Source organism: Megalops cyprinoides, chromosome 2 (genome assembly GCF_013368585.1).
Source record: "Megalops cyprinoides isolate fMegCyp1 chromosome 2, fMegCyp1.pri, whole genome shotgun sequence".
Classification (NCBI taxonomy): domain Eukaryota; kingdom Metazoa; phylum Chordata; class Actinopteri; order Elopiformes; family Megalopidae; genus Megalops; species Megalops cyprinoides.
Genome location: NC_050584.1, coordinates 42,866,434 through 42,886,882, shown reverse-complemented (window position 1 = coordinate 42,886,882; position 20,449 = coordinate 42,866,434). Strand labels below are relative to the sequence as shown.

The window sequence follows — 20,449 nt, the reverse complement described above, 5'->3', positions numbered from 1 at the left end:
CTACAGTGGAATGGAAGGCTCAGAAATACAGCCAATGAGTGATTATTGTTAATTCTGTCTGAATGTCAGAGTACCTGACACACTGACCCCTTCAATAGAACAAACATCACAACTACCCGACTGAGTGAATTAGTCCTCAGGTTAAAAGTGATTCAGGTGAATTGTGTGGAAAGTTTCTCAGTTGTTATGGGTGTTGTCACAGTCCCTGTAACTGCAGAAGCTGGTGACAGGAAAGCCTCCACACAGACATGCTGTTGACAGTTGTGTAATTCCTTACTTGTATCAGAAATAACATTCAAGATTCTGAATATTAAGTCCTGCATCCCTGGGCATATTGCTGGACAATTATGGTACTAGACAAGCAGACATGGGTGATCTGAGCGCTAATCCTGGATAAGCGTTTTTATCTCTCTCTCTCTCTCTCTCCATCTCTTTCTCTCTCCCAGCAACAGGAGGACAGTGAGAAGGAGTCATTCCCACTATAACGGAAAGTCTGCCCATGGTGATCTGGGATGGAGACCAGACAGCCTCTAACTTCTCAGAGTTCCTCAGCTCACCATCACCAACCTGTGCCCTCACTGGCAGCTATGCACCATTTACAAATGAAGTATGTGGAAATATCTCTTAAGGTTTTTAATTAGTATCCTTCACTCATATGCACCTTCGTTTTACATATTCCTAACACTGACAGCAATGAGTATTTACATCTTATAGCTGTTTATAAGGCAGTGTATATATACTGTACATTGTTTTCATTTTGGCACATTATTGCTTGAATCGTACTGAACACATTACATCTTGTTTGATCAGGGTTAGTATTCCCTGATCAACACTATTAGCAGACCTCTGTCTCCTCAGTATGTCATAAATGCATAAATATTAGCATAATTAACTGGACTCATGGCAAAGTTCAGTTGAAACCCACAGAAACTGACACTTATTCTCCATACTTTTTGTTCTGCTTATTTAAAATGCTCAGACATTATAGAAGCTGGTCTGATTTTTTTCTGAAGGGTGATGGGCCCCTTTGAACCCAAGTGTCCAATAACTACGCCCCCCCGGGAGCTTTTTGGCTTAGGGTCTCAAGACCCCGTGGCTGTGTCACAGCTGGGCAGCTCTCTCTTCAGTTTGTCCCGGAGTTTGCGGAAAGAGGGCCTCTTCCCAGGGTCGGCCTCCCAGCAGGCCCTCATGAGGGTGTAGACGCTGGGGGGACACTCCTCAGGAGCCTCCATGCGATAGCCTTGCTCCACCTTCTCCTTTACCTCCTTCAGGGACTGGACACAAAGAGAACATAAGAAGAAGACTGAGACACAGGGTCACCAGGGCGGTCATCCACCTGTCTTTTGTAGCTAAGTAGGGTGATGGACAAGGGGGGGATTTCGCCTCTCATCCGAATGTCGTTCAGCATTATTTTTCCATGAACAAATCCGGATCCCTACGTCACACCGCACATCCCATGCTAAAGTGAACCCACTGACCTGCAAGGAGGGCGGGCAAAAAGACGGACAGGTAGAGAAGACTGACAGAGAGACTATGTGTCACAGGGAGCTTTAAGTAAGATAATCCTAAACTCCCCCTCACCCTGACCCATCCTGGCTCAATGCCATCATAAGGAGCTGTTGCCATAGAAACGAGGCCTGCAAGCTGTAATCCCAGTTTATCCCTGCCTTTATTACCTGCTTAGTGCCATTGCTTTGATTTTTTCTGGGCTGCATACCTGTGTGATGAGTATGAGTTAGTAGCACTGTTGCACTTCAAAACAGGAAACTGTGGTGCCCAAACAGCTTACCATCTTGTCACCACAGGGCAAGCTGCCAGTGACTTACAGGCTGATCTTCAGTGTCTGTCAGCATTATAACATCAAGGCTCTGATCATAAACTTGCAGGAAATAACAAATAAAACCTGCCACATATATCAAAGGCTTCTGAACATGGACATTTGATATCATATAAATACTATGAACCATGCAATACCTAGATTACATTCATTGTAATGATGCCAAAATGCGAGTAGTGCATATCAATGAGCCAGTTTACTACATGGCAGTCAGAAACCTGTACGGATCCAAGTACAAACTCGGAATAATGACATTTGATTCACTCTGTAGCCTGGCTTAGGAAGGATTCCAAGTGTGTTGTATTTTCAGCAAGGTCTGTCCATGATGGCCCCCTTGTGGTGAAAGATCCTCAGTGCATCTTGGCCACAAATAGAGAAATCCTGAAATCCTTTATGACTGGTTATGTTTCCATTAAGCTACCAACAAATACATTCAAAAGCACAGAAATTCAGCACATCAACTCACTATGTCCTGTTATAGTATATAAAATTAAGTAAGTTGAGGCTCTCAGAATTAAGTGCAAACTACACCTGTTACTCATCACAATTTTTTTTCACATTGCCTCTTATGGTTTGACTCTGGTACCCTTAAAGCAAACATAGCAAATGACACTTTCATCTCTGGCTCTCTACCTTCAAAGAAGTGAGCCCGTTCACGCTGAACCAAGTCTATAACCTATGTCCTGGGGGCAGGACATGTGACATTTTTGGGCACCTAAGCCGTTTACTTCACATGGAGAGCAGGTCAGGATGTTCTTTGGGGAGACTCCTCCCACTCCCTGGCTCCTGCACTGACATCTGCCTGACCGCACAGGCTGATCTTTGCAGTTCCCCAGGTTTGTGTAAGAACACCCAGCAGAATCCAGCAGTGAGACAGGTATCATGCAGGTATGTACACCAGGTAGAGATTACATTGTAGAGTGCTTTCTCATGAAAGTTAATACCATCAGGTGCATCAGCTCAGGAGTGGCGTTTGGCTGATAGAATAGATTATCTACTACTGATGGGAGGGGAAACAGGCCCGTGCAAGGCCAGCTGCAGATAATGAGTGTGCAAAGTTTCCATTGTGGGCAGAATGAGATCACACTCAAGTCTCTTTGTGGTCACTCTAAGCAGCCTGCAAACAATACAATAAAAAGATACTCTGAGATTTTGTCAGTGGAAAAACAAACTGTGGTGGCAATTCAGAATCAGCCACTGTCCAGACATGACGTAGTGGCTATGCTAACTTTTATTATCAGACCTTACCATCTTTGGGTAGGGCTGTCTGCCATAGGAGAATGTCTCCCACAGAAGTACACCATAGCTCCAGACATCTGAGCGGGTGGAGAATTTCTGCAGGACAAACACAACAAAGCAGTGTCTTTTAACACCAGCGCTTTCACCTCTAAACAAGCCCTTAACTCGAGCAGGATCTCACCTCTTTCTTCAGGGCTTCAGGGGCGGTCCACTTGATGGGCAACTTTGCATTGTCTGCAGTCTTGGAGTCCACTTTGGCCAACCCAAAGTCGCTGACCTTTGCCACGTTGTCGCTGGACACCAGGACATTGCGAGCCGCCAAGTCTCTGTGGACAAGCTTCTGGGACTCCAAGTACTCCATCCCCTCACACACGTCCCTGGGGACCCATTGGATAGACTGTACTATATCTATCTATACATCTCTGAGTGCTGATAGCTTTAAGAAACTACCAGATGGAAATGTACTGTTTCAAATGGAGACACATCAACAGGAATTTGGTTTTGGACCACGGACGGGTACAACAAGCCTTCTTTTAGATTTTGCCTCGCTCTGACATCAGTTCAAATATGGCATTCAATCAAATATTTTAGGCAGTAAAAGGAAGATTCAGCATGAGTGAAAGCAGAGGGGAGGAGACAGAGGAAATGAAAAGGTCTCACAGTGCAAAGCGAAGCAGCTGTGTTGTGGTGATCATAGAGCGTCCTCGAGTGCGAAGGAAATTCACCAGGTTACCCTGCGATAAAAATAGACACACACATATACACACAATTGCATATATACACACATACATACAGGGGAAAAACCCAATCTTATCTTAACATGCTAATAATGTTAATGTTGATGCTAATGCAAAAGTGATAAGGAGTCGAGCCTGAATGCACAAACTCCTGCTAATCACCCCCATCTTTATGATAAAAACAGATGAATGTGTAAAGATTTTGAATACAGCCCTTATGCCCAGAAAAGCCAGAGCCTTACCTTAGCCATGAATTCAGTGACAATGTGCAGTCCATTGTGTAAGATAACTCCTAGCAACCGCACCAAGTTCCTGTGCTGGAGTTTTCTAGAGGGAAAAGTGTAGAGGGGCAATAGGGAGTGAGGGGAAAAGAAAAATATGCAAAAAGGAGGAAGAGGAGAGGAAGACACAGAAAAGCTCAGTTTGGTGGTCTCAGCAATTGTCTCTATAGGGAGCATAAGCAGACAAGGTCCTCAAAGACTCTCACGTCATCACTGTGGTTTCCTCCAAGAATGCCTGAGCTGTGACGTCACACTTGATGTTCTTGACTGCCACCTTCTGGCCCATGTATTCCCCCTCATACACCGCTATGGACAGACAAGGGGGCACAGTTTCACACCCAGTCTTTCACATCCTTCACTTTTCTACAATCTAATATTCAGCATGTGACATTATGCAGATGTGTTATCAATCAGGATTTCGTATGGGTACGCTAATGCTTTCCTACCAAAAACATTTCACACCGTGTCCTTCTACAGCTATGATGCCGTATACAGTGTCAACATGTAGTACTTTATGCAAGTTAGGTTGCTTTGTATGGCTTTGTTCAATACTTGGAACACGGAATATGCACTGTTGCCTAGCCAACCAAATGGACATTGTTTGGTTGGATAGGCAACACAGCCTCAAGGCCTTTTGTGGCTACTTTATCCAGCTAGCTAGGTGTAGCTAACTGTAGCTAAATAGCCACATAGTTCAACTTGTTTTTACAAGTTGCATTTTAAATGGATTTCACAAGGTAAATAATGGGCTTCATTGCTAAAGGAGGTACATTATTTTATATCTGATCATGGAAAATGAATGTAATGCCTATATGTAAAATCAGCAAGCTAGCTAATGCACACCGATTGAATGCAACCATTTTGCAGAAGGAAACAGTGAAGATCCTGGTGAACAGGGACAAGTAGCAGGACACCACTCCTGGTTTACTCAGCCTGCACCAAAGCACAATTTATCCAGCTAGATAGGCTCTATGCTGTGAGAAAGCTCAGCAAACCCCAAAAATCTAATATTTACTTCACATTATCCTAGAACTGTCTTTTAGAATTAATCCGTGTATTCATTTGTATGCTAAATATGTTTTTTACACTTTATACAAGGGGAACATGATAGAATATGTACTTTACTTAACATACATGACGGTTTTGTTGGTTTTAAACTTCTGGTGAAATGACTGGAATAACCACAGCACTCCCAGCTCAAGAGCACCCTCATCTATGTCTGCATTCTGTCAGCTGTTTTACGTATTTCACAGGACACAACAGTATTATTTCTAAACAAACATTACTCCAATTTGTAAGGTATGGTATTTCTCCTTCACACTCTCTACATCAGCCAAACCTGGAGCCCTGAAAGGACTACATGAAGCCCTATGGCTGCAGATTACCCAACCCCAAGCTAGTGCTTGTGGGCAACTACCTAAAATAAATGCATGCAGCTTAATCACCACTGTAACCAAAACTAATTTCAGAATTTAAAGTACATTACATTCTTGATGAGATTCTACTGAATTGGTGGCATATTCAATTTCATTTTATTAGTGTACCAAAACAGCTTCTGTACTGATGCATTGGACTATTACAGCACATAATTATTATAGCATAAATTGTAGTAGGGGATAATGCAGTGCAACATATTGGAAAATGCAGCTGAAATAGTTTGAGAACAAGAAAAGGAATAGATTTGCAAGCATCATACTGTCATGAACACAACGAGGAATGCTCTTGCATTGTTGAAGAATTTCTTAATGGTTTTGCTCCTTCATGCAAACCTCTTCTAGAAAAGCCCATGGTAGGCAATTAAGGCTCATCTCACTGAGATAGTTCACACAGGAGCACAGAGGACAGACGAATCCAATCATTCAATACACTCTCACGTAGCCAATGGCTGTTTTTCACACTGTGACTTACAGAATGCACCACAGCATATGCATGACTCCAGTGACCTCCTCTAAGCAACTCGCAAACACAAGAAAAAATAACAGTGCCTGAGAGCAGTGAGACAAAGAAGCCATGGCCAACCTATCTACCCCTATTCCCAGCAGGACAAAGTCAGTTTCAGCTGTGTGATCACGGTCATTGTCAGAAAATGGCCAACTTTGATCCCCCACTGCAGGTCTCAGAGCCTACTCTGAAAACAAATGCCTTATCTACTCAGCCACTCAGGATCATTGTTAAAGAATTTTGCCCTTCTGGTTATATATTGCTACACAAAGAAATACTGCATCCTGTTTACAAACATAAGGATGCACAACTAGGCATGTGGTTGTGGTTACGTAAAACATAAATATATAAATTCAGCTTAGGTATTCACACACCATACTTCTGTGCTTCCAAGTTCTGTCCCATGATTTTACAGACATTACTATATGTGTACTTACTTACTAACTTCTTATCTGTTATCTGTCCTCCATAGTTTGCATAGACGCATTTCCACAGTTTGGCTTTTGTTTCAAACAACAAGAGCCATGACTGCACAAACTGACCTCCGAATTCCCCCTCTCCAATGCTCTCTCCCAGTGTGAGCTTCTCGATGTCCAGCAGCCATCCAGCTGAAACACACAGACGAGACCGTCACTGATGTCCAGACTGGGAAGCTTTGGGACGGGCTGAGGAAAGTGAAGCTAAACACCTGCGATCTGCGCTTACCTTTAGACAGCTCCGCCTCTGCCGACTTGGTGCCCTCTTTCTGTTTGGGTTTCTGCAGAGTAGTGGCGATGGCTCCTTTATTCTTTGTATAGAACTGCAAGACACAAGGAGAAAACTTGTCGCCTACGGGTTTGCATTACTTTTCAGTAGTTCTCAGTAGCTCATGTATTTAATGCATATGTTGACACAATGCATGTATTTAATGCATATGTTGACACAATGCAGTGTATTATTTCTGTTATTCAGATGTATAATTCCTTCCACAACTTGTCATTAAAAAGGTTACAAATGACAATTTCTTGTCAGCATGTTATAACTCACTGAGCTTGGTATAGCGAGTCCATATATGATTATATGTCTCAATGAATGAAAGTGAATAAGTAAAAGCAGAAAGTAGATGGCCATCAATGAAAAGTGAAAACTGTGCTTTCTCAAAGGTTTTGGTAAATCACCTCAGGTAAATGAACATCGTGTACCCAGAAGTGAACTGAGGAACATTGAGTTTAGTGTGGCACAGCCGCTGCCCACCCAACATATTCAGACTGAAACGCACAAACCCTGCTCACAGGGCTTCAGGCCTGCAGTGCAGGGCAATTTGCAAACAGAACTCTGCACCAGTTAAATTGCATTGGTCTTTGTAGCAGTGCCAGAGACAGGCATGCAGATGTGGATTTACAAGTACAACCTAAGGTGATAATGGAGCTGTTGTCTCACTCACACCAGTGCAGGCAGGCAGGCTGTTTTATTCATACGCCCTTCTCCACACCACACATACATGTATGCACGCACATGCACACACACGCATGCATGCATGCATGGATGCACGCACACGCACACACACGCACACACACACACACACGCACACACACACACAAAACCAATGTATGCACACATGTTCTCAGGCATCTTCTGAGAAACAGAGATGTTGTGGTTGCTTTGAGGACACCTTCATCTTTGTACCAAAGACATACACAAGATCCATTCATAATTTTATATTTGCAGGGTGTAGTTTTAAATGTACTTCATCATGACTGCAGCAGAGCTTAATAAGCACATTTAGTGTTACATTAATTTCAATTCTAAATTAAATTAGTATTTTGGGCTGTTGATTTTAACATGTTAATTTAGGCATTTATTTTAAAAAGAGTGATATTTGTTAATGTAAGCAAGTGCAGTATCCCCTTTTTAATATCCACAGTTAATATCAGCTGCAACTGTTTGATTTTCTTGGGAAGGTGGAAGTGAGTTACTGCACAAGCTCACCCTATGAAGAGGAAGAAACACAGGTGATGGGCAAAAATAGAAGCAGTAGGTTTCAGATTATAGGGTTTACTTAAAAAAAACTTCCAGATTGTCTCTTAGTCAAGGTTCCTGTTAGTCTGAATTCTATCATTGAAGTACAGCTAGTCTGAAGTATGTTATGAGTTGAAACATGCTGAAGAATTTTATTGCTGCTGAAAAATCAGTGTTGGCTCAGTTCAGCTTTCATGATACACATATGTTCACAACTTTACAGAAATGTATGGCTGTGTTAACAAGTATGTCTGAGTTAACAAGTTAACAGAGGCTGTTTCCAGAATGGTTGGTGTAAAAGTAATGACATGGGAGATATGATATTACTAGCATTACTAAAATGTGCTGCAGGCCACTCAACATTGTGGGAGATCAGTAAAAGCCACATTTATGCATTGTGAATTTCTGTGTTGTGCAAGGTGCACGCAATCAAACAGGAAATCCCTGTCAAAGGCAAAGCAAAGTGGTGAAGTTAGTAGTTTCCAGTTAACACGGAAATTTGTGGTAACTACCTATTTTTACTCTCTGAAAAGACTGCACAGAGCAGTTAAGTCTTCCCCAGTAAACTTGGCAACATCAATCCTAAAAGTATTAAGTCTCAGCAAACCACCCATGTCACATCATTTACGTGCAAATGCCATGTTGAATGAAGACATGATTGTTGAGTCATTTTAAATGTAAAAAGTCAGTGCTCTTTGATGTCTTGGCCAATAATACTAATTTTAACTCTAAGGCTACCAATCTTGAAATACGATCCGTCTCTGGTGGCCTGTACTCTGTGTGGGAGAGCAGAGAGTGTCTATTTTCCTGAAAGGGCTTATCACATGAATTGGACGAGGAAATGAGTCAGGCTAAATGAAGGAGTCATTGCAGGCCCCAAGGCCTGGAACACATAGATAGAGAGGCATTGTATTGTTTGATCTGAATGTTTTCAGAAATAAATGCTATAAATTCAACACCCCCCCTCCCTCGCTTGACACGCATGCTTGCACCATCCAGTGGTTGTGAAATTCAGAAAGCTAAGGACAGATAAACCATGAAGGTAGATGTTGATGAGCGAAGTCTGTATACTCCCCTATCTACCAGTTGTGACTGAAAAAATAGATTTTAATGGTTAATGACATAAAACATGACAATTATAGTGGGGAGAGCTTTAAATCTAGGCACAACAGTAGGGAAAGCAACATTTTCAGAATAGAAAGGAGTATCTTTTGCAGCCTTTTGAAGGAATGCACCTGCTAAGATCTATCAAGATTCAGCAAAGCGTTTGTGAGAAATATGAGAAATCCACCAATGTCAGCTCAAGATTTGTATGGAAATTCACCATAATTCTCTTGAGCAGTCTTCAAACCTCAGAATCATCAATGAATCAAAAACGCAAAATGAAACGTAACTAGGTTGCTTATTCAGCAATGGTCACATCAACAGTTCTTGGCATTTAAATTCCAAAATGAAAGTCTCACCTCAATCATATCGATGAGGTTGTAGAAGAACTGTGCGTTGTCAATAGTCAGCTTGTTGTCACGATAGATAACCCGGTAGTGGATGACCTCACCAGCAAAACTGACGCACAGCACGTAATCCCCAGGATGCCGGATGGACTCTCTCACCAGGAACAGCCCATCCTCCATGGGTCGCAGCTTGTTCACAGCCTCTGGCCCCGAGATCTTGCCATGAAACCAGCTGTCGTGGATCACAGTCATATGGATCATCACCACGGAGGCCACACTTCAAAAACTGACCATTTAAAGGAAGTACAGACTGGTCATGAATCCTGTGACAAATGTGACTTTCAAAAACATTTAACAGTAACAAAGCTAACTGACACTAACCGCTGATTAGCAGTTATGAGGAAAACCTGCTGTGTGAAAATGATGCATGCGATTAAACATCTTAAGTGTTGTTTCCCCAGATCCCCACCATGTAAAAGGAAGTTTATTTGTTGACACTACTGAGTCACATGTAATGATATATGGCATGTGTCAGGTTTGTCCATGGTGATCTGGTAGCGCTGAGTGTTCTTGTACATCCCCGAAGACTCACGGCATGAGACTGAGGCATGGGTCTATTCGAATGGCCTCTCGCTCCCGGACATTGTTGGCAGAGATCAAGCCCTCCGCTCCTGTCTTGTTATGTTTGGCCTTGTACACACCCTTGCCCTGGAGAACAGTAGCAGAGGATCCTCGTTTAATGTGTACTCATGATGAAGGGGGATTTATCTGCAGGGCCACCACTCACAAAACATAGTCACAGCAGCAAGGTCAGTTCATACCGTTCCTATTTCCACTATGGTGAGAATGTCCCCTTTGCGGTAGGCCAGCTCAGCGGCTTTGGGCTTGGTGTGGTCATTCTTAGCAACGCACTGAGTGCCAGGCACCCACCTTTTCTTTAAGACAACAGAAGACAGAGCCAGTGCAAGCCAGTCATGTACTGATGTAAACATTAATGTCAAATCAATTAATTATGGTTTGTTCTAGTGCCAAAACTAAACTTTGAATTAAAGGAACAAAGAAGAGCACTGTAATACCCCTGCTACATCAGGTAATTCTTAAAATTATCAAGGGCAGGGGGGTTCAGATGCTTTAACAATGACCTCTATATTAAAGAGAAGTGTACAAGATGTTTGTGAGAACTGAATCGAATAGTATTCATTGCAGTATGATGTAGATACTTCCTCTTCAAAATATGAGGTCAGTAATTGAGTCATAAAAGGCTCAGGTTGTCATGACATACTACAGAAGTAAAATAGATCTTCCCTTTTAACAGTGTGGATTTCTTAACATAAAATTTAACATTAAACTATAGATTGGAATATATACATATATATATATATATATATATATATATATATTTACATTTACATTTACATTTATTACATATACATATATATATTATATACATACTAGGGTCCAAAATTATTATTGGGGCATTTTGTGGTTAAGTGTGGATGTGTCCATGTAGCTATTAGTTTTATCACTCGAACCTAATTTATGGTGTGGCAAATACAGTTACATGTTTTGGCAACTATTAACATTTCCAAAACATCTCTCTATGTGGTTGGCACATGATTGCCTGATGACTACCCTTATTTTCAACATTTTAATAATATGTATGACATTAATTCTGCCAAACAAACTGACAATTCCATGACATTAACTTAATTTTAAAAGGTACCTACATACTTATTGAGTGCAGACAAATGAACAAAAATGACCATCACTTCAATTAGGCCTGATTGAACACTGCCCTGCCCCCTAATTGAACACTCATACTGAAGCCTATATAAACCTAACAAGGTTGGAACATGGTCACAGAAGATGAAGCTGAAATTGACATTGACATAAATATGACTTTCCCAATGTCTGATGGAATATGCAGCAAAAATATTGTGGGTTTTCAGAAAAAAAAGTGAGTGTCCCAATAATTTTGAACCCCAGTGTATATATATAAACAAACTGGACACCCACTTCTTTCTTCTTTACACTCTTTACACTTTCAAGTGCACATGGCAACAAAAAAGATTTGGTTTTGTACAATTTTAAAAGGCATATCCCAAGACTTACTGTTGCCATCCTAAAGCTGGACGTCTGGACGCTATTTCATAGGTATATAGAGTGAACCTGACCAAGGAGAGCAAATGTCACGTTTAAGAATCCACAGAAACAATGTACACGTTCAAGACATTTAGGGTATTGTAGATCAGAACAGAGATTATTCCATGTGTTATTAAAATCAAGGATGGATTTGTATTTCCTTGTTCCCGCCCTTTCATCCACTAACCTTTCATTCTACCCATCAAGAGACCATGTGTGGCTTTTCTACGTCATAAATAAAAAGTTGTGTCATCCTCATTATTGACCACCTCAAAACGACGTTTTAAAGGCAGTTAAGTGCAGCAGCTTAATTCATGGTAAACACACCGACGCATTCACCTGTTACAATTACAAGAGAAACCTACGATTTACTGCGAATCCGTGCAGAACTCTTGCTATCGCGTTACCGTGTGATACTTACAAAGCTGTATGCGATATGTATAGTACTGATCCACAGAGGGAAAAAGTCGGCATTCGTAAATATGCTACACTTCCAACACTTCAAAATAATCATGCTAGGCAACGCGACACCCTGCTAAAACTACAGTACATAGTCACAGTATCCTCATTCAATAGCAGCCGAATGTGAGAACCAATACATTTTCTCTAACGCGGCCTCTTGTCATCTTATGTTATGAGTGAACGTCCCTCACTTACCACGCCGTTTCTGAGATGCTTGTCAAAATGCTGTCGTCTATGGTTCAGTCAGAAACCCAGCTGTGACGTCCTGATTCTAGCGCGAATGTCCGTATGCCGAACGCACGATGACCGACCAAAATACTGCATCATACTCTCCTCCTGTCAGTGGCTGGCAGGCGAACAGACCCAAAAGGACAGAAACAAGTGCACACTTCCTCATTTTACAGCTCCTTTCAAGTGATTGCGTCCATTTAACCACACAGTAAGAACGGGATTGGGCGGGAGGGGGATTTTGTATATGACAATGCTATGCAGTCAAATGTTGTTGAGTCAGTGTTTCCTTATCTTCTTCTTCCCAATCTATATCCTTAAGTTAATATCCGAGTATTATATTTACAAGATTTCCGCATGTGACTTCGGTGAATTTATATCGTTTATTATGAATTAACTATAATGGTGCAAAAAGGTAAATAAACTAATTTATCGATTGTCAACTTATTTTTTTTAAATTGCATTCCTTGCTCTCACGTATGACATCACTTCAAAGTTAAATGCTGCTAATCAGATCAACATATCCCCGATGTAAGTATCCATCATAGAAACAAAACCAATGTTGAACTTAGTTTCTTTAATATTTTTCTCTTGATTTTAGGCAGCACTACAACAACATTCAAATAATATTAAAGCAACATACACACTGTCCTTTAACACATACAAAACAAAGTTGATTGTAACACCCTCTTCAAAACTAAAATAAAAGTCAGAGGAAAAAATGGAATATATCAGATGTTAATGTGAACCTTGTAATTAAATTACCACACAATGCACAAGTTCAGTACACCTAGACCTATGCATTGTTGAGGGTAACAACTCTCCAGTACATCATTACATTTAAGATCTAATTTATTGTTAAGGTTTTTTTTCTAAATTCATACCAAATGTATGAAATCTCCTACTGCCCATTTCATACCACACAAATCCATGTTGCAGACACAAGGAAATGGGATACCCAAAGTCATAAATTCCTCTTAACACAAGTACACTTCTCTCCTCCTCCACCCCTCTTAAAACCAACAGGTTTCCGATAGGCACAGTAGTCCTGGACTGGTATCTCACCAAACGTCACTGCATATCGTAATTCCGTCTTTGCTCCAAAGTGCTGCATCCTTTCAGCGTGCTTGTTCCCTGACCAAAAACAGTCTACAAAGACAAAGGAAAGGAGCTCAATTTGGTCAGAGAGCTTCAACACTGAAGTCATTACTCTATGATTACATTTAAAGCTTTCAAATTTCACTCTTTTTCTTTCACCAAGTGTCCCTTTGGGCCATCTTCTTATTCCTCAAACAGCAGTGAGGCATATATGTGCGTTTTGGAAGGGTCAGTGTCATTATCCATACACGCACCCTTCCTTAGCCACCCACATTCTCTTCTGCTTGTGTCAATTTTACAAGTGACACCATCTTGGCAGGAAACAGCCACCCGCAACTACCAAAGGAGCAATTGATTCCAGGGTGGTGCTTCATAGCTTAGCATTTTAAAAAAAGCTTCCAGTGAACATCATTGCTTTGCCATTTTCAACCTTATTTACGGTTTTGATGTTTTTTCCCCCCAAAATTCCTATACCTCTCCATTTTGGGCACTGTAAACAGTATAATAGCTGACATTTATTTCTAAAAATTGTCCCCTTATTTCTTTATAATTACAAAGCATGAATCAAGTCATCACTCTGGAGCAGGTGTAAAACAAACAGGAATACTCCGTTTCCAGAGGTCCCAGCATGCCGCATTCTTCTCTCCCCTGCACACAGCTCCATGCATGCAACTTACAAAAAAAAGTTGTCTTCAATGAATTAAAAACACTTAAACTGGCCTTTGCAGATGGGATTTCAGCTTTTCTTTTCATAAGAAAAGACATAAGTAAAGTTACAGAAAGTGCACTATTAAAAATAAGTAAATAAAGTAACAGTGGTTGGTACAAGTACTGTAAGATGGAGTATTCAGTAGCTATGGGGCAAATATGCTTGTAATGGAATGATGCAATCATTATTTTCTTTAAACTTTAGTGACATTTAAACCCATTTTAAGCACAATTCTTTAATGACATCTACAGTAGATTATGTGTGGGGAATAAGTGCCTCAGCCTCTCCCTGTAAAATGCAAACTGAATTTATGATCATATAGATGTATAGTGTATCTAAAACAAAAGAAACTGAAGGCTGTTGGATGTATGTCATTAAGAAGTATGGTGCCCTGACAGTGTTCAGGCTTCCTCTGCATCTTCCTTTTTGTCTTTTTTGCCCTCTCCTTCCCCCTCTCCTGTCTCGCTGCCGTCCCTTCTTCGTTTGCGATTGCGGGCACCGGCCTTGGCTGCCGGCAGCGATTCCATCCCAAGCACCTTGTGGATCTGCCGGAATGCCAGTAATCGCAATGCGTGCTGACAGGGAGAGAAAGTTAGTTCAGTTGAGGTCCAAAGGATGAGTTCACTTAAAACGCACAATTGAATACAGAAACAACTACATGATCTGTTATGTAGTAATGATTATGCGAAGTGGAGCGATAAACACAAAAATTGTAATCAATGTTGGTGAAGATTTACATGTTGAAAGTGACAGTCTAAAAATATTATATAATAACAATACAACATACAATGAACACTATTACCTGCGCACTTGCTGTTATGTCCTCTCTGGCTTGATTGGTCATGCTTTCAAGAGCATCTGTTTGGTCTTTTTCACAGGGGTCGAGCAGTCCTGGGCCATCTGTATAAAAATGGTAGAGAGCTAACTCCCACACAAATCCTATACCTTTACACTAATGGCTAAACAGAGGAATGTAGAAACCATTCCACACAATGGCTCCATCAACAGTATTGCTGGACAATAGCAAATTAAACATAGTCTAACACAAATTATGTGATTTCCAATTCCTATGAAATTATTAGAGAATTTACACACTAAATTCACTACAGGTCTCCATAGCAAGCACTGAAAAAGCTTAGGAAACTGAAAATGCAGATGCAGGTATCAAAACATACCCAAACACAAAGTTTTGTACAAAATGGGGAAAAAATTAAGCACAGCATGCAGGTGCTACCAACCTGTCCAATGCAATAAAGACTGGTATTGTTACCCTCCTTCCCCCAAGCAGCAGCGATATCAGACGCTCACCTCGCAGGAGAATTCCAGTGGCAATGCATTCCAGAACCCGGCGCATGGCCTCTCCGGGGCTAAGTGGCCCAGATGCACTGCTGATAGCCTTCTCCACCAGCAACTCCATGGCCTGCCAAGAGGAGATTTACATTTACATTCAGGTTCCACAGCACTCTTCCAGTGTTCATTCATCTTTTTAACAGCATGCTTATTGCATCAGTGCTCAGTTGGAGCCCACTGGGTTCTGACATAGTTTTTAGGTAGGTGCAGTCAGCTCACTGTCCATAAATTACTGGGCAAACTTGTCATGTCCAAAACTATGCCTGCAGACTGTCTTCTATGGAGTTTCTTTCCCATTGCAGAACTTGCAAAACTTTGGTCATAAAATGACATTTTATATACATTTATCCATTAATTCTGGTGTCTGGCACTTACACACGTTGCTTGAGGATTCCGAAACCTAACCATCCTCCTCCAGTCAATAATCCATCCACCCTTTTCATCAATGGAAGAAGTGATTGATTTTCAGCCTTACAGGTTTGGATTGCTCAGTAGTGCAAGTATCAGTACTTGATACCCATTGTAAATTTTACATTTGTGACATTTGTTCTGTAAGTGCCTTGCATAGCCATTTAATGGGTTAAACTGTATTTACCACAGAATTTAAAAAACATAACACCTAATTCCAGCTTTAAGTCTATTAGTCACTGAAATCAAAGTCAAAACACACTGAAATAGATAAAATACAAAGTCAAACTCAGACCAAAATATTTTATTCACTTGCAAAATTAAAGATAAATAAAATGGCTTAATGTGTGTCTTTACCTGAGTACACGCAGTTAAACCTGTACCTCTTTCACACCTCTTTTTTAAACTTCTCAAAATTTGTGCAAATGTGTATGACCATACATTTTGCACTGCTACCCTTTTAATAAGCTGCTCCCTGTTCATTGCTTAAATATTTGTATACATAAACTGGGAAGCTTGCAAACACCAGCAGGTATAAGAAAAGCTAGGACACTAAAAAAACCCTTTATCAATCTTAATTCCTTGTTATCTGGAAAGGACATATTTAATAATCCTGAATGAATCCTTGTGTAGAGTAATACTGGAAATTTGGTGGAAAGCTGAACCGTAACAAAAACAGGATGTTGAAATAATCAGATTTCAGCTATTCATCAATGTACCAGGCAGCTAAGCTGTCCACTGATATTAACACTATGTTTGCAAATATGAAGAATTCTATGATTTCATTCTTAGCCATGTTATTATACCTTTGATGTGTAATTTACAAAAGAAAAAGAAAAAGAGAAAATACTATGTACTGAAATATAAACAACACATACTTTGAAAGGCAATCTCTACAACCCATGCAAAATCTGTTTCTATAAAACCTAGATTCTCACCCATCCTGGCATCTTCCCCCAGGTTGGCACTCGTTGGCACAGGTCCCGTAGTACCCTGATGATGATCACGCAGGACTGCAGACCATTTGCACGGGCCTGTACCCAAAACAGGATACAATACTCATGAATCATACGTATAACACATACATGCAGGTATTAAGGTTCAAGCATGTAAAGCATTCATAAAACAGAATACAATATGTTTTAAACTCCACAGATGGGTTAATGCAGATGAAGGTATTCTAGTGATTCACAAAGATCCAGCTTTTTTTTTTTTTTTTCCCCCCAAAGAGCAATATTTGGGACCAACAGTACACCCTCACCTGGAACCACTTGGCATGCCGAAGGGCGGCCAGGGACTCAAGACACTTTTTCTTGTCCAATACATCTGGAGGATCTGTCTCTGCCTCAGCCACCCCTAGAAGACACAAGAAAAACTCGCTTATTTCATACTGTGCATTCCCCACTCCTATTCTGCCCACATACGCTATCTGGGTCCTCACCTTCTCAGAGCAACAAAGGCCTTAAAGGTGAGCTGCTTTTTATAACCACAAACATCCTTATTCTTCTAATAAAGGATGTTTTACCCTTTTTCAGTCCAGTTAAGCTAACCTGATGGAGTCTGACACTGTATGCACAAAATTCATATCTGATTCCCGTATATCTGTTCTACAAAAGTGACAGATGAGGACATTCTGTTACACTGCACGCCAGGCCAAATACCACTACAATCACTGAACTCAAAGAATGGAAACTGGGTATTCAAAATACAGCATCATTTTTTAGCGCTTAAGACAGTACAATGTTAGAAATGAAAAATCCCCCAACTGATGTTTCCCTTTACAAGACAATAAAAATAATGTTAGAAAAATTAAAGCTTCTTCGGTAAAAGCACTCATTCCAAGTGTAGACTGAACGCTACGGCCCAGGTTCGATCCCGACCGTGTCACTACCTGACAGTGACCGGGAGCTTACAGGCAGAACACATTGGCTTCGTTCCGCTGGGGATAGGGGTGGGTACGTCGGCAGGGGCTTCGGTCCCATTAGCAACAGCGACCCCTGCTGGTCGATCGGGTGCCTGTGGTCCACATGCCAAAGCTGCGTATGAAATGTCTTCCTCCGACTCATCTCTGTGCTAGCTTAGCTTGTGGACCGCAGTGCGAAAAGAAGCAGCGGCTGACATCACGTGTCTCGGAAGAGGGCACGTGCTTGTCCACGCTCTCCCAGATTGACAGTGGGGGTTGTGCAATGGGACCGAACATCAATGACAAATTGAGCATTCCAAAAATAAAATTCGGGGAATTGGCCATTCCAAATTGGGGAGAAAATGGAAAAATGAAAAAAAAAAAGAATAATTAAAGTTTCTTAATTAAGACAGACTTACAATGTATATATGTATCGAAAAACAGAATGATTACACTGTTTCATAACTACTAGGAATAAAGAGGTTTGTTCCGGTAAAAAAAAAAAAAAAAAAAAAGATGCATGTGCTGAGAACCACATGGATGTCAACAGGTTTAGTTTCACAGTGGAATGGTGAACAGTTTCACTGTTCAGGGGAAGAGTAGGAATATCAGACCTATATAGGCAATCAACAATAGGCAACATATTGAGCAGGCCAATCCTTGACCTAATCTGTTTCAATTATCACTTTCATATTTTCCAAACCACAACCCTCTTATTCCTAAAAACTGCGGCAATTGCATTGCAGGCAAGGTAAATAGCATGAAAAGGTGTGCTGATGTGGATAGCCCTTTCAGACTGGGTTCATCCCTTCCCCACTGTATTATATCAAAGCAGTACCACTAGTTGGGGGCAAGAGATCTGGTAAGGCCCCCTTCTCTGTACTTAGGTGGATCAATCCCCAGTTTCACCTTCCATTCCTTGGCTTGGTTAGACTGTGTTTCTTTGAGTCAGTAAGATACCAAGCTGGTTACTAAAAGCAGACATAGGCATTCCTCTGACCAGCAACTCTTAGTGTAGTATGCTGAGTATATAGCCTTGATTTTAAAGCCAGGCTGTCCTGTATCTGCAAGTGCTTTTTTATCCTTCTATAGTTTGCTGCCCGGTACTCCTATCTGGCTACAGCCTCCACACTATATCTTAGCTTGTCTGTCTCGTGTGCTTGTGTGCTGTGTTTTTCATTTATCTATGAACCAAGCATGTCCTCTACTTCCCTAATGTTTGCCAGATAGGTACCTAGTTTTTAATGAGCGTGCTGTGGCGGCAAAAAGGCTCTTTGTTTTGGAAGAGTGTGCATTCTCTTAAGGTATCACCACCTCATACTTCTGTCAGTAGCTAGCAGTTGCTTGCTTGTTGTGCTTGAGGGCAGCGCTACTTGTCTACATGAGCCAGAGTTTGTATACTCCATGTTCATTACACACAATGGCTGCCATAGAGACCTTCAACCGCAACAAAACAAACACGTGTGAGTTTACCAAACTCCTGTCTACTGAACTCCTACAGAACCATCTAGTTACCTGTGGCTATGCAAGGAGCGGTCACGGTATTGTCAAGTAGTGTTGGTGTGTTTAGCTAGCTATCTTGATGATGATGAAAATGACTCACTTCTAGCTGGTCTGCTGGTTACCTAACTAGATTCCATTTTGCTAGCTAGCTTGCCAGCAAAAATTCTTAATTTTAACTGAGACCTCAATGACAGCTCCATACCTCCCTGACATTATCTGACACTGCAATAACAGCTCTATGAATTGACTTGTTTTAGCTGGTTCTAACTACAAGATGAAGAAAATCATTATGAGGAAGAGGAACATCACTTCTAGCATGTAGGTAATCTTGTTATGCAAAGTAATAGTTGGCTGGAGAGCTGGGTCAGTAGTGAGTTTGCTAGGTTGCCATTTGTGGCACATGGTCACATCATAAATTGCTCAATAGTGGTTATCAGTTAGGCATTTGACTAGCCAAGTTAACTTTGCTTTGAATCTGCACTTTATTGATAGGTTCACACTCATAGGTGGATAGCTGCCATGTAGAATGAATTTTTGATGCCACCATGCAACACATGTCTGGCTAGTCAGCTATTTCATTGAATGCAAACCCTTTCTAAATTAGACTTTTTTACTCCCAATACATTCTCCCAGATATTTTCACATAAATATTTTATTTTGCTCAATTATATATAAACCATTAACTTCACATAACCTTTTGCTGATATTTACATTTTTGCATTGCTTTCCCTTTTCATTCAACTTTTTAAATCACCAGTTACACATTTAAGCTCATCCTCAACTCAACCGCATCCTCTGAATCCACACAGAGAATGCAATTCTCTTATACAGACATATGCCTACCGTGACTATTTTTCACACTACAAGTCCCAGAGTGCACCAGGAGGCAAACACCGTCAGAGGATAAGTGCATACCATTGATGCTCTCTGAGTAACTCACAGGTGCCCAAGCAAGTCCCAGGGTGCTGACAGCAGAGCATAAAGGGGATCCTGGCTGACCTACCCACTCCTTCCTGGGCAGACAGAAGCCATTTGTTCCACCAAAGGGAGCTTCCAGTCACTGTTGGCAACTGGCACGGCAGGTAACAAGCCTGGGCCATGGGGCTCAACCTGTGCTTGAAACAAGCACATTCACTGCCAGAGCCACTCACTAAAGCTTTAC

General features: G+C 41.1%; 2 protein-coding genes across 6 annotated transcripts in view; both read right to left on the bottom strand.

The window, feature by feature from the left end:
• Nucleotides 1-329: 329 nt before the first annotated feature.
• On the bottom strand, nt 330-11,654 carry matk (megakaryocyte-associated tyrosine kinase). The gene is made up of 12 exons (XM_036520686.1): nt 11,597-11,654; nt 10,306-10,419; nt 10,077-10,192; nt 9,497-9,716; nt 6,741-6,834; nt 6,578-6,643; nt 4,301-4,400; nt 4,056-4,140; nt 3,737-3,810; nt 3,258-3,453; nt 3,086-3,172; nt 330-1,274 (listed from the first exon to the last, which is right to left on the bottom strand). Exons 1-12 carry the CDS (start codon nt 11,603-11,605, stop codon nt 1,083-1,085), a joined length of 1,353 nt encoding a protein of 450 aa, XP_036376579.1. The 5' UTR covers nt 11,606-11,654; the 3' UTR covers nt 330-1,082.
• Nucleotides 11,655-14,108: 2,454 nt separating this feature from the next.
• The window catches only part of zfr2 (zinc finger RNA binding protein 2), a 28,393-nt gene continuing 22,052 nt past the window's right edge, over nt 14,109-20,449 (bottom strand). For all 5 annotated transcript variants that reach the window (XM_036520680.1, XM_036520682.1, XM_036520681.1 and 2 more), the window contains exons 15-19: nt 17,143-17,237; nt 16,820-16,915; nt 15,432-15,543; nt 14,926-15,023; nt 14,109-14,698 (exon numbers count right to left, since the gene is read on the bottom strand). In XM_036520680.1, coding sequence (XP_036376573.1) covers nt 14,525-14,698; nt 14,926-15,023; nt 15,432-15,543; nt 16,820-16,915; nt 17,143-17,237 — 575 coding nt within the window. In that variant the 3' untranslated portion in view covers nt 14,109-14,524. The remainder of the gene's footprint in view (nt 14,699-14,925; nt 15,024-15,431; nt 15,544-16,819; nt 16,916-17,142; nt 17,238-20,449) is intronic.

Bases quoted from the DNA above. Each gene is read 5' to 3' on its own strand.
- matk (XM_036520686.1), bottom strand. The intron at 10,193-10,305 runs GTATGAACTGAC...ACTGTTCTCCAG, and splicing joins CCATAGTGGAAATAGGAACG to GGCAAGGGTGTGTACAAGGC. The intron at 4,401-6,577 runs GTCAGTTTGTGC...GTCTGTCCATAG, and splicing joins TGGAGAGGGGGAATTCGGAG to CGGTGTATGAGGGGGAATAC.